The sequence below is a fragment of the Chelmon rostratus genome, chromosome 20 (genome assembly GCF_017976325.1).
Source record: "Chelmon rostratus isolate fCheRos1 chromosome 20, fCheRos1.pri, whole genome shotgun sequence".
In the NCBI taxonomy this organism is placed as follows: Eukaryota; Metazoa; Chordata; class Actinopteri; order Chaetodontiformes; family Chaetodontidae; genus Chelmon; species Chelmon rostratus.
In genome coordinates this window covers 2,418,467-2,431,497 of record NC_055677.1, presented here as the reverse complement: position 1 = coordinate 2,431,497, position 13,031 = coordinate 2,418,467, and the positions used below count along the sequence as shown (strand labels likewise).

At 44.3% G+C, this 13,031-nt stretch overlaps 2 protein-coding genes across 2 annotated transcripts; both read right to left on the bottom strand.

Moving 5' to 3' along the window:
• Nucleotides 1-102: 102 nt before the first annotated feature.
• Nucleotides 103-4,673, bottom strand: lrrc34 (leucine rich repeat containing 34). The gene is made up of 10 exons (XM_041961915.1): nt 4,567-4,673; nt 3,798-3,910; nt 3,653-3,717; nt 3,399-3,485; nt 1,812-1,940; nt 1,563-1,658; nt 1,241-1,395; nt 964-1,119; nt 466-592; nt 103-357 (listed from the first exon to the last, which is right to left on the bottom strand). Exons 1-10 carry the CDS (start codon nt 4,671-4,673, stop codon nt 103-105), a joined length of 1,290 nt encoding a protein of 429 aa, XP_041817849.1.
• A 362-nt stretch (nt 4,674-5,035) lies between these two features.
• mynn (myoneurin) lies at nt 5,036-12,560 on the bottom strand. Its single transcript, XM_041961914.1, has 10 exons — nt 12,522-12,560; nt 11,877-11,934; nt 11,743-11,765; nt 10,469-10,746; nt 9,403-10,337; nt 9,116-9,275; nt 7,735-7,913; nt 7,454-7,546; nt 7,117-7,242; nt 5,036-6,868 (listed from the first exon to the last, which is right to left on the bottom strand). Exons 4-10 carry the CDS (start codon nt 10,732-10,734, stop codon nt 6,432-6,434), a joined length of 2,196 nt encoding a protein of 731 aa, XP_041817848.1. The 5' UTR covers nt 10,735-10,746; nt 11,743-11,765; nt 11,877-11,934; nt 12,522-12,560; the 3' UTR covers nt 5,036-6,431.
• Between the last annotated feature and the right edge of the window lie 471 nt (nt 12,561-13,031).

The window sequence follows — 13,031 nt, the reverse complement described above, 5'->3', positions numbered from 1 at the left end:
TTGTTCTTCTGATGTGTTTCAGTCAGTTTTTGAGTCTCTTTTTACGTCAGTCTTTCAGTCTCAGTGTGTTGGGATGCTGGTGGATGTGAGGGCTGCAGGGGGCTACAGGGTGACAAGCTGATGGCTCTCAATGTGTGGTGGAAAGGTGGAGTCAGAGCAGGCAGCCTGGTCTGTTAACGGGTCTGTTGCGGTGCTGGAGGTGGGTGGTGTGTCCGTACCAGAGCTGTTTGTTCTGTCATAGTGTCTCCTCAAACTGTGGAAGACCTCAGCGAGAAACACCTGACCATCCACCTCGTACGGGCTAACATCCGTCTGGTGTGGAGGCAGGCGGCCGCTGGTGATCAGCTCGCTGAAGGCCTGAAGGGGGAGCAGGGGGAGTTAAAGGTACTAAAATATGAGGCAGACGGCGTATCTGTCACAGTTCAGCAAGGTGACAGGATGTGTTGCGTGGTGCTTGCATGTTACCTGACAGACAGGCTCCTCCAGGTGGTTTCCCCAGATGTAAATGTGGTTCAGAGATTTGTTAACTTTCATAGCTCGAGCCAAAGACAGCAGACCCTTCATCCTGATGTTGTTACTGCTGACAGACAGCCTGACAGACAGACGCACAGACACAGGGTTTGTGACAGTAATCTAAGTTCAGTCATCTAAAAGTGTGCAAAGTAAGTTAAAAACTGGCCACTTTAACCTTCAGATACCTTAAAACCTGTTAAATAAGTAAACAACTGGATACTTTCTCCTGTTCAGACCCTTTAAAAGTGGAGGAAGATGCTCACAAGCCAAGACCAAATGAGGGTGATGGGGTCAACAGTGTTTCATTTCATGGGGACCAGAAGCCAAAAAGGTTGGGAGGCACCAAGCTGGCTCCATGTACAGCACTTCTTAAAGGTGGAAGCCCCTTTAACTTCTTCATGGATCCGTATTGTTGCAGAGTTAAAGCTTGTCTGAGTGTGTGGGACTCACTCTCTCAGGATGCAGCCTGGCCAGGCGATGGCCTCGCTCAGGTGCTCAGCACCCTCATCTTCAATCCGATTGGCTGACAGATCTATGATCTCCAGTGTTTGGTTCTGCTTCAGCACCTCAGAGAGATGACGCATGCCGTCACGAGCCACGCGGTTACTGCAGACAGCAAAGATGAAATGGAAGAGGAAGTAAAGTCGATGGTGAGAGTAATGGATTCTGAAGGGCTTGACCTCCAGTCGTCACAGTCAACTTGACTCAGAGGACGTTTTGCTCCTACCAGCGCAGGTCCAGGTAGCGCAGGCTGCGGTTGAGCCGCAGGCCTTCAGTCAGCCTCTCCATCCCGGTGTCGGTCATCCCCATCTTCCCCAGGTGGAGCTCCACCAGGCTGCTGTTCACCGCCAGCATCTCAGAGACGTGCACCGTCCACTCCTCCTGAGAGACAGACGGAGAGCTTCAGGTTAGACTCATTCATCTGTCTGCTGACGTATGCTGCGCTAACCTGGTATTATACATCGCATGTGACAGAAACTGAGGAGAAGACACTAAAATCGTATTTATTTTCAGAACATTGTCAGTATAATACACCAGCGTGTTTGTACCTGGTGGCTGAAGAGCAGCGGTCGGCTGACATCGACAGAGCGAAGAGTCTTGTTGTTTTTCAACATGATGGCGAATGCTATCACACTCTGAGTGGCCTGCAGGGACAGAGGCCGAGTCAGAGAAACTGGCTTCTGATCGTCTGACTGCCAGTTTGAAGTCCTGCTGGGGAAGCAGGACAACTGACAACCCACCTGACCTGACCCTGTGTGTGTGTGTGTGTGTGTGTGTGTGTGTGTGTGTGTGTCTACCAGGTCGCAGCCGGCCAGCTCCAGCTCCTTCAGTGTGTTGTTCACCTGCAGCATGCTGGCCAGGTGCATGGCTCCTCTGTTTTCAATCTTATTACCTGACAGTCTGAGAGAGAGCAAGGTGCTGTTACACTGCAGAGAGAGAGAGACAGAGAGAGAGCGTGACTTTCTGACAGGCAGAGGTGAAAATAATAATAGCCAACAGTCTGTAACTATTGTGAAAAGACCTAAAACAACACTGAATGTATCTACTAACAAGTATTGTTGTGTATCAAAGCCTGATATATTATTCCTCTCACTAGAGCATCAAATGTGGATTAGTCCACCTCTGAAAATAGTCCCCATCAAATGCACTACTCCTGGACAATAAGTAAGCAGAAAGGATGTGTGTGTGTGTGTGTGTGTGGGCCCTGACAGTTAATCTGGACGAAACCAAGATTATGATATTCCAGAAACGACCCAGGGGTCAGGGAACCCAGACCAGGTGTTTCCTGGGCTCTCAGGAGGTGGAACACACACACGACTACACATCACATCCACAGGAAACTTGAACCTGGCTGTTGATGATCTCAGAGAGAAGGGAAGAAAGGTTTTCTATGCAATAAAGAAATCTTCAAACGTCAATGTACCCATTAGAATCTGGCTCAAAATATTCAAATCTATAATTGAACCAATTATTCTGTACGGTAGTGAGGTGTGGGGTCCTCTTGCAAATCCCGATTTTGAAAAATGGGACAAACACCCCATCGAAACCCTGCACACAGAGATTTGCAAGAGCATCCTCAGAGTGCACAGGAACACCCCCAACAATGGATGCCGAGCCGAGCTGGGCCAATTCCCCCTTTTAATCAGCATCCAAAAAAGAGCCATCAAATTTTATAAACACCTTAAAACAAGTGACCCCCCCTCCTACCACTACAAAGCTCTGCAATGCCAAGAGGAGAACATGGAGAAGAGCCCCCTCAGCCAGCTCATCCTGAGGCTCAGCTCCTCTCAGAACAGCCCCCACACAATCTGGACCCCCCAAATCATAGAACAACAGAAACAACCTTACATTAACTATTGGACATCTACCACAACAACACAAAGCAAACTTCAGTGTTATTTGGCTCTAAACAAAGTACACGGTGGCAGAATATCTGAGAGACACTGAGGAAGACTCTGACCACGTACAGAATCAGTGACCACAGCTCGGCCATAGAGACGCGCAGACACAGACAGACCTGGCTGCCCAGAGAGGACAGGTTGTGTCAGCTCTGTCCACACAGACAGGTGGAGACGGAGACACACTTCCTGCTGCACTGCAGCAAATACGAACAGGCGAGAGCAGAGTTCCTCTCACACCTGACACACCTGACACACCTGTCTATATCTACAATCCGAAAAATCGTTGTGTGACACATGAATATAAATTCATTATTTTCATTATATAGTTTTGAAGTTATTATTGTTAATTATCTATTTAATGTGCACATCTAATTTTATGTTTATATATCTAATCTACAGTCATGCCAATAAAGCTTATCGAAATTGAAAAAAAAATGAAATTGAGAGAGAGAGAGAGAGAGAGAGAGAGAGAGAGAGATGAACCTGCAGGCTCTCAGCAAGAACTTTAGCTCCGTCTGTCTGGATGTTGTTGAACATCAGGTCCAGAGAGAGCGGAGCTCTGTCCTCCTGCTCAGTGAAAACAGAATGATAAACATGAACTACACCTGAAACATAGATAATACGAAATATGACAAAAAAGAAACCCAGAAAATGTTTATTCTTTGTCTTTGAACATGATCTTGTGCAGCATCTGCACATGTAAGCGAACTGTTTATTTAAATCTGGCAACTGCTTACCTGTAAGAGCTCAGCTAGATGTACAACCCCTTCATCTGTTATGTTATTGTAGCCAACATCAAGACCTGTTGATGCCAAACAAGTTTGAACTGATTAAAAAATAAAAAATCCTTGTTAAGGTGGTCACCTAAGCCTGACTGCTCACCTGTCACACACTTGCTGTTTCTCAGACATTTTGAGAGAGCAAGAATGTCTTTGTCATCAAGTCGCTGAACGCCTCTCAGCCAGCTGTTTCCTGTCAGTTTCAAGGTGACATTCCTGCCAAACACACAGCAACAAAACTTTATTGACTTCATGATGGAACCCCCATGCTGCCTTCAGGTGCACTGCCTGAAGTCTGAGTTGTACACAATACTGTTGCTGATTAAACTGAAACAGATTGCACTATAAAAAGTTGTTAAACAGCTGCTGTGGTTTTATTTTCTAAATTAAGTTGTCCAGACCAAATCATCACGTTTTGTAAAATCTTTATCAGCAAATGAACCATAAAATATAGCCATAGATAGATGTAGTGGGGTAAAAAGGAAAAGGAAATAAAAAATTTGTAGTTTAAGTACAGTACAGGAAATGCTACTCATACAGTAGTTATTTACCTTTCACCACTGCTGCTAATATTTGGCTACTTTTACTTACTATTTATTCTGCTTTTAATTACTTTTACTACTTAAGTGTTGTAAAAGTGCTATTCAAATGAAGGTTATTACTATTGAGTCAAATGTTGAATGCTAGGAGTATTTCTACCCTCGCTGTGACGTTGAATCCCCCACAGCCGACGAAAATCTCAGTATCTGTCAGCAGCACCTGAAGGCAACATTAGCTCCGAAAGCTAGCTAAAGCTGGCTAAACTTGCCAGTTCGCGATTAGCTAAAATGTGTCAAACTTTAAGTCGCTTGAGTTTGCATTTAACCACTTACTCCGTTATTGTCGTCTTCTCTAACACGTCTTCAATGTGTGGATTTATTTTTATCTGATGTTCCGCGCACACAGCAGCGTAAAACTCCCAAACATTTTCACTAGCCATCCCGACACCTGCGGCAGAGTTTGAATTGCTATGGCAACAAGGGAGGACGGCGTCCCGCGAAGGACAAAATAGATACATTTGCTGCCATTTCTGTAAGAAATCTGTCTTTTACATTCTGAATCTAATGAAGAGCCACTTCTTATTAGTCTGGAAATACAGAATTAACTATGTAAATCCTTCATGTTATTATATTTTTGCAATAAGAGTGAAATTCTTTTCACAGGGTGCAGAAAATCCAGACATAAGATAAATCCAAATAAAAAACTGACACAGCTTTGGACAAATTGTGAAAATCTTAAGTAACAAAAAAACAATAATCATTTATTTCTCAACAGTGTATCTGCAGCAGTCACTGAGACAAACAATCTGATTGTCCCTTTTTGTCTTTAATTTTATTTTCCTCTTGTATAGTTTTTATACAGTAGTGAACTTGTACATGTATGTAATTCACATTTCTGTACAAATAATGCAGACATGTTATCCAAAAGAAAAAAAAAAGAAGAAGAAGAAAGCATTAAACAGAACAACAGCTTCTTTCAAGTGGATAGAAATACTCAATAATGCAGTTTTCAGATTTGAATCACAAACACTTCTGCTGAGGCCTAAAGCAGCTGCTATAAAAAACAAATTAACTACATATATTCCAATGAAACAAAAACCTTGGTTTGCATCAACAGGGCTATGTTAACAAGAATGAAGCCACCATCACATGTCAAACACTTAAGGGTGAAACAGTTATGAGAAATAAAATCGAATCTCATGACAACAAGGCTCCTACTTACTACATTACCTATAAAAAAATGCAAGTGTTGTACTGGCTGTCACATCATATATTCTGGTCTGATAAACTTTTCTTTACATTGATTTCTGATCCAAACTGCACTGCAACTGAAAGGTAACTCCAGCCACACGTGAACGTCTCAGAAAATGTTGTTAGTCTCAAGTTTTTTTGGTAAAGTAGTGGAATTTAGAGGAGAGCAGAGAGAAGGTTTCTATCTGACGTCATTGATGTTACACACATTTTTAGCATTTAGCTGAAGCTGGTATTCAGAGCGACTTAAGGATGAGAAGACGCACACCTCTAAGTGAAGACATATTTAAACTGTGTGGAACATTTTCACATTTTAGCACACGCTGTTCTAAACAGGCCCCTGTTGGAACTAAACTCAGGAACTTCTGCTTTGCATTTAAACATCTGAACAGTGAAGTTTTAGGATACACTGATCAGACTGGAGGGGACCGGAGGCGCCAACGACTACGGCTGACGACTTGGATTAAGTTTGATGAGGCAAGGACAGGTTGTAAACACACCAATCCCGATTATGTAAACCATGTTATTTGAAGGTCAAACTGAACATGAGTGCGCATTAAATGTTGGTAATAATCCCTCAATTCACAGGAAAACTGTGTGCACACAACTACACGAAGTATGGCAGGCCAAGGTTGAATCAGATAGCTGCCGGTGGATGTTTGCAGTTTGTCTAACCTGGAGGTTTGTTGGTTTGTTTACAACCTGTCTAATCATGTTGCTGGATGCTCTGATCTCAGCTGTCAACTTCATTAGTACAACATCACCAATACTGATATAACAAAACTATGAAATTAAGACCCAAACCGTAATCTAACACGATTATCTTTCAGTTACAGATGAGCAAAGGTCCGTTAACGTCTATTTCTGGGGCTATAAGCCTGAATGTGAGCGCTGACTGTGGCTGTATGTTAAAATGTTCCACCAGGGACGCCGGTGTGGCTCGGGCCTCACTGCTGAGGGGGGTTGTGTTCGGTGTTGTCCACCGTCCTGATGATGACGATCTGCTCCAGCCCCTGGGCGGGGGAGGGCGGCGGCCGCAGCTGCTCCACCAGAGCATGGAGGGTGTCTGAGTTGATGGTCTGCTCTTGATCAGGTTCAAAGGTCACCTGGTCGGTGGTGCTGACAGGAGGGTGAGCGGGCTCCGCCTTGAAGTCCTGCATGACGGTTGCGGCAGTGTCGGTGGTGCTAGCAGCGTCGGCGGTGGTGGCGGTGTCAGCAGCGGCTGCCGCGTCAGCGGTGGCAGCAGCCGCTGTGGCTTTGGGGTTGGGGGTGGCCGGTTCGGGGTTGGGTGGCTCATCTTCGTGGAAGGAAACCACACCTTTGTTTTCCTGGGAAAGTTTGCTCTGGACAAAGGCCACAGGATGACTGGAGGCCAGGAGGACCACTGCTCACACACACAGGAAACAGGAAGCAAACAGGAAGTTTCAAACACGGAAATGTACTTCCATCTCTGTTTTGGCCAATCGGTCTTATACTGATACACACAAGAAAAAGTAACACTGACAAGACTAAATCAGTACAACAAAGTCAATATGGTTTCTGAAGAGTTCAGATAACTAATAACAGAGTTTAATTAGCTGAAGCCTAACACACACACGCACACGCACACACGCACACACACACACAGCTCACCTGCTCTGGCTCTCTCCTTGTGTTGCCGCACTTCGTCAGCGTGAGCCTTTTCCTGGTGTTTGATCATATTCTTCACGCTGGCAAATCTGTTTCCACACAGCAGACACTGCACACCTGTGTTCCCATCTACACACACAGTAGTTACTGTAAATATTGAGTACATTTTCATACTAATTCTCGATCGTCTCTGGTTTATCAGAGCCTCTGACCCTGCAAAAGCACAACATCTGTGTGAAAGGGCAGGGAAGAGGATGTTCCGTTCAGTTCAGCTCTTTCCAAAAACAAGCTGACTTTAAACTCAAAAGTCGTGGCGTGACGTGGGATCAGGAAAACTCACCTGGGTGAAGTCGTCGCATGTGTTTCTTCAGTTCGGAAGACGTCACAAAGCTCGAGTCACACTTGGGCTGTGAACATCTGTAGGGCGTCTCGCCTGAAATGCAAACACATTCACACACATTATATCTTCAGGAGTGAGACAGAACAGCTGCTTCGAGCCAAAAGTCGAAAGGTTTTGGCTGTTAAATGTCTCGACCTGTCCAAACTGACTGGAAGGAAACCAAACCAGTTCAACTGTGACATTCTGTTTGCTGGATTCATAAATGCGGAAAACAATCTCACCTGTGTGTTTTCGTGCGTGAGCGATGAGAGAAGAAGAGACGGAGAACGACATGCCGCACAGATCACACTGGTAGGGCTTCTCTCCGGTGTGTCGGCGCTTGTGATAGGTCAGCGTGCTGGACTGAGCGAACGCCTGACCACAGATGTCACAGACGTACGGTTTCTCCCCACTGTGCAGTCTGTAGAGAATACACAAACACACACGCACACACACATAAGCCAGGGATGCACTTTGGATGTGTGTACACGAGAAACATTATTCTCTACACAATGTGACAACCTGCAGCTAAACGCTAACATGAAAGAAATACTGGAGTAACAAAACAACATATATCCTGAACATTAACATTTAACAGATTTATCAGTTATTCTCAATCATTACTTTTCATTTCTTCCTACTATACTGACAAAGTTTGAGCACTGACAAGTTTATTTTACACTGCGAATGTCCTGCTCACTCTTCTTAATATTTACTTATGTAGGTAAAAGAAAAATGATATTGTTCGAGTAGTTCACTCTCAAATATCGCCCTCTAGAATCCAGTATTGTTTGTAATTCACACTCCTTCAGATCTGTGTGGGTGTCTAAATGTATGTACACAACTAAAAAATAATAAAAGCAAATTAATCATTCAACTGAAAATAATACATAGATGGCATCGACACCAGAACAACTTTATAAATGGAACTTAATACCAGTAGACTCTTGTTGGAGATGCGGCGGAAGTGGTGCCTCTATACTACATATACTCTGGACATGCCCAGTACTTAAAGACTGGTGGAATAACATTCATCAGATTATATTTGAAATCTTGCACAAAAAGTTTCAAATTTCTACAAAACTGTCTATCTTGGGATCGACTACGGAGCTTCAGGACAAAGACTTTTCATGTTTTGAGAAAAGATGGATTGTTTTGGCTCTCACAACAGCTAAACGGATATTACTAAGGCACTGGAGGAAAAAGCGTCCACCCCCCTATGAAGAATGGACTACAACAATGGCACAACTAGCTGCTTATGAGAGGGTGATGTACTCTCTACTAGATAGACTGGACCAATATATGTCCACATGGAGCCGCTTTACGGACTGGCTGACTGTGAGCTGATGGTCAACCTGTGACTGTGATTGTGACAGTGATTTGTACTTGATGTGCAATTTATTGTTGAGCAGTGTCAGTGTGGTGGCTTGTGTTCTTGTGTTTCTGTCTGTTTTGTTTTGTTGTTCACCCGTTTGTTGCTTGTATTTGTTTGAAAATAATAAACTGACAATTACAAAAAAGCAAATTAAATTAGATTAAAAGAATATGTGAAAATAGTATCATACATTGCATTCTGTGTGTATTTCCTGCGCTCTAATAATAACCAAAGCCGTGTGTGCGTACCTGATGTGTATTTTGAAGTTGGACGAGGTAGCGAACTTGAAGCCGCAGCGATCGCAGGTGTAAGGCTTCTCCTCTCCGTGGTGCATCCGGCGGTGAGCGACCAGCTGACACTTCTGAGCGAAACACTTGTCGCACTCGGAGCAACTAAATGGCTTCTCGCCTGCGACAAACACCAGAGAAAACGCGCTGATAACTAGCTGACATTAGTACGTTTGTTTCATTTGTCGGCTGCTTATTACAAACTGCAGCACTGCACCCAAACTGAAGGAAAGTATTACTCAGCTCACCTGTGTGTATGCGCAGGTGTGTTTTCAGCTGGGTAGCTTGTCGGAAGGTTTTAGAGCAGAAGATGCAGACAAACGGCTTCAGCCCCTTGTGGATTTTCTCGTGTCTGTGCAGGCTGCTCACGTCTTTAAACAGTTTGTTGCACTCGGTGCACGACAGCGACAGCTCAGACATCTCTGATGGATCCTGCTCCCCGAACTCACCCTCACCGTCATCGGTCCCTGCCTCGCCGCTCTCCTCTGCTTCCTCCTCGGCCCTCCTCCTGCCTCGCCCCCTGCCTCTCCCCCTCCCCCGGCCTCGCCCCCTCCGCCCCTCCCCGCTGCTCAGTCGAGGTTTCTTGACTGGGATGTCGTCATCCTGCGAGGGGCTCCAGTCTGCAGAGGTGTCCCCGAAGTCCTTCACACTGGTGTCAGAATCTTCCAAAAATGGATCTTCACTTTCTAAACTGCCTATCCCTCTCCCCCTGCCCCTCCCTCTGCCTCTTCCTCTCCCCCTGCCCCTCCCCCTGTAGCCCTGGGTTTTAGGGGTGCCGTCGGCCGAGCTGCTCGCCTCCACCTGCTCACCGCTGAAACTCTTCGGCCTTCTGCCCCTCTTCCTCCCCTGTCCTCTTCCAACGCTTTTTGGAGTAGTGGGGGTGTACTCTACATCACTTCTGTCTCCCTCTTCCATATCTACGTCTTTGACCTCGTCAGTCTGCTCTTTGCCATCCTTCCCCTCGTCCTGCCAGTCCCCTGTAACAGAGACAATGGACAGGGGAACTGGTGAGCTGGGGCTGCCAGGAGAGGTCGGACTGGGGGGAGAGATACCAGCTTCTTTGTCTGCCTCCGACTGGGACGTTTCACTCGGCTCGGACCAGTGGTGGATTTCTTCCATGTACTTTATGGCCTCAGACATTCCCAGGAACACAGCTGCTCGACGCACAGCTGCTTGTCTGGTACTGAAACCATGAAAACAGACATTTAATTCAAGAAGTTAGTTGAAAAATAATTTAGTTGAAACTTAATTCTCTTCACAAGACAAAAAAACAAACAAACCCGCCTCCACAACCTACACCTGATTCAGATTTACCTGCTGAGGTTCATCTGTCCAGTGTAAATGAACTCCAAAAGCTTCTCCAGAGCGTACCGGCTGACCTTATCAGGGTCCAAGGTAGTGACCTCCTGCCCCTTTTCAGCCTGGGAGGAGAAGTACTTGCTGAACGCAGCCAGGATGTTGCGGTGGGCTCTGAACTCCACGTCTCTCACCATTATGGTTATGTCACATAAAAAGTCCATCTCCCGCTGCTGATGTAAGCGCTGCAAGAGCAGCCTCCCATGACTGGTGACATGAGCCATCTGTGCTGCTGGCTAACAAGGGAAGAGTCAACATTAATGCCAGTTTTCTTTGCACGGCGCTGTAAGACGCTAACATCAGCTGAGAATATTTTCATTCCATGAGCAAACAGCCTCATGAAGCAGAAACATGCTGTCAGACTTCCAGTCTGTCAAAAGGCAAACACAGTATTTTCATTATTGCTGCAACAATACTTAAATTGGATGTTTTTTGTATTTCTGTGATGGTTTTTAATACATTAAGTCTGATGGAATACATTTTTACAAACCCTTAACCCACAACTGCTTAACACTCAACATCTGTTGCACTTTCATGGCCAAAGACAAAGTGGTAAAGACAATCTGTTGCCTCATGTTGTTCAATAGACAGAGCACAGCTGACCTCAGCTAATGTCTGAGTTCAAACTACAACAACTGTGCAATACGCTGCTAATTACATTTGAGACACCAAAAAGTAAAATGAACAACTGTTAACAACACAAATGTCCCTGACTGAAAAAAAACATACTGCTCAAAGGATGAAATTGGCATTATTCATTTTTCTTATTGTCAACACATCTCAACGTTGTGTTAGACTGTGTCTCAGTGCTTTTGTGACTTCCGGACTGTGGTTCTCATCTCCCAGCCTGTTGGCTGCTGGTGAGGACACATTTCTAAAAATAAGGCTCAGTGATTTCCTTAAACAGCTGGTCACTGCATTGAGCAAACATTCCTCAAACAGGAGGAAATTGTACATTAGCTCGTGAGTATTTTCAGTGGTGCAACAGTGTGGCTCATTGATGTGTTTTTAATCCTGTAGTTTGTGGACAACAGTGATGCTCGGTGGCACACAGGAATAAGATAAACCAGGCTTGACAACAATAAAAATATAAACTATTACCAAACTTCTCCTTTGGGTCTTGAAGAACTTTATTTAAGAGTATTTAATATGTGTTAAAGTATCGTAACATGATGCCTTCAAAGACCTACAAACAGTCTGCAATTTGAATTCTAAATGTATATATTACTCACCAGGTGAAAATCCAATGTCAGAGCTACAAAACACAAACAGAATACTTAAATTAAGTTCAAAATACATCAAAAAAGCACAGAAAAAAACAATTCTGGCAGAATTGTAAACATTTATAATAAAATCCATAACTTACTCTCAGTAGTGTGTTTGCTTCACCTCCTCTAACTCTTAGTGGAGACTGTAGACTCCGTCTGTTGGAGACAGTTATGAATGAAAACGAGCGTATTCGGACAATCCACGGGGCACAACGACAGTGTAACGACAACATTTATCATCTACATACACATTTATCAACACATTTAATTCTCTGAATCAGAGCCTTGACAGGTGAGATGGAGAAGCAGTAGTTTTGGAAAATAAAAGCTCCCGCCTGCTTCCTGAGCAGGCCTTACAGGCATGCTAATGCTAACAGCAGTGTCGTAGATAGCTTAAAATGACTTCTGGTGGTCGTTTGTTGTTTCACACAGATTTATGAATACTTTGTGTACTGTACGACCCACCTCAGAAGCGATTACAGTCCTTCAGTGTTTAACCAGCGCGAACAATGTGTAAAGCTAAAGCTAACTGTTTTTGTAGTGGTAAAAAGCGCGGAAAACATTGTGCTCTTATTTCGAAGGTTTGACTGTTTCTACCGGCGGTGTCGGCGTAAGTTGGCACAAAATGTTGGACATGCTTATTTCAAAGACAAGCCATGCAAACGCGTCGTCACTTGCTATAAATTGTTGGTGTAAATGGACTATTTCAATCCAGCGCAAAGTAAATAAAAGCAGAAAAGTACCTTCTAATATCCGCGATCTCCAGCCATTATCCCCTGACGTCACGAGTTCTCGCGAGACGTCGCCGTCCAGCAAAGCTGTTCATTTTGGTCAAGATGAACACCGTCACGCACAGACAACGGACGGGAGTTAGAGAAGGGATTTCCTTTGCATACACACACACACACTGTCAGTTATTGCTGAAGCAGTAAATAACATAAAAACCTCTTGATATCCATTTATTGATTGCAGTTTGATTAATGCAGCTGGGTTCCTGCCCTGGATGTTGCAGGGCTACAGAGGAACAGTTTGCTGTAATATGTTGTGTAATGTGCTTTTGTTTTTATAACTGGATGAATTTAAAAAGCTGTAATTCCACTTTAAACTGGAAGAAAAGTTAGTAGATGTTTATTATATTCCATAGGATTAAAAAACGATTATAAAGGTGTGAAATGATGGACTTCTTTAAGCCATTGTCATGAGCACTGAAGTGGGTTATTGTCATTAAAGTGGTGGTGGAGGACTTTTGTTCT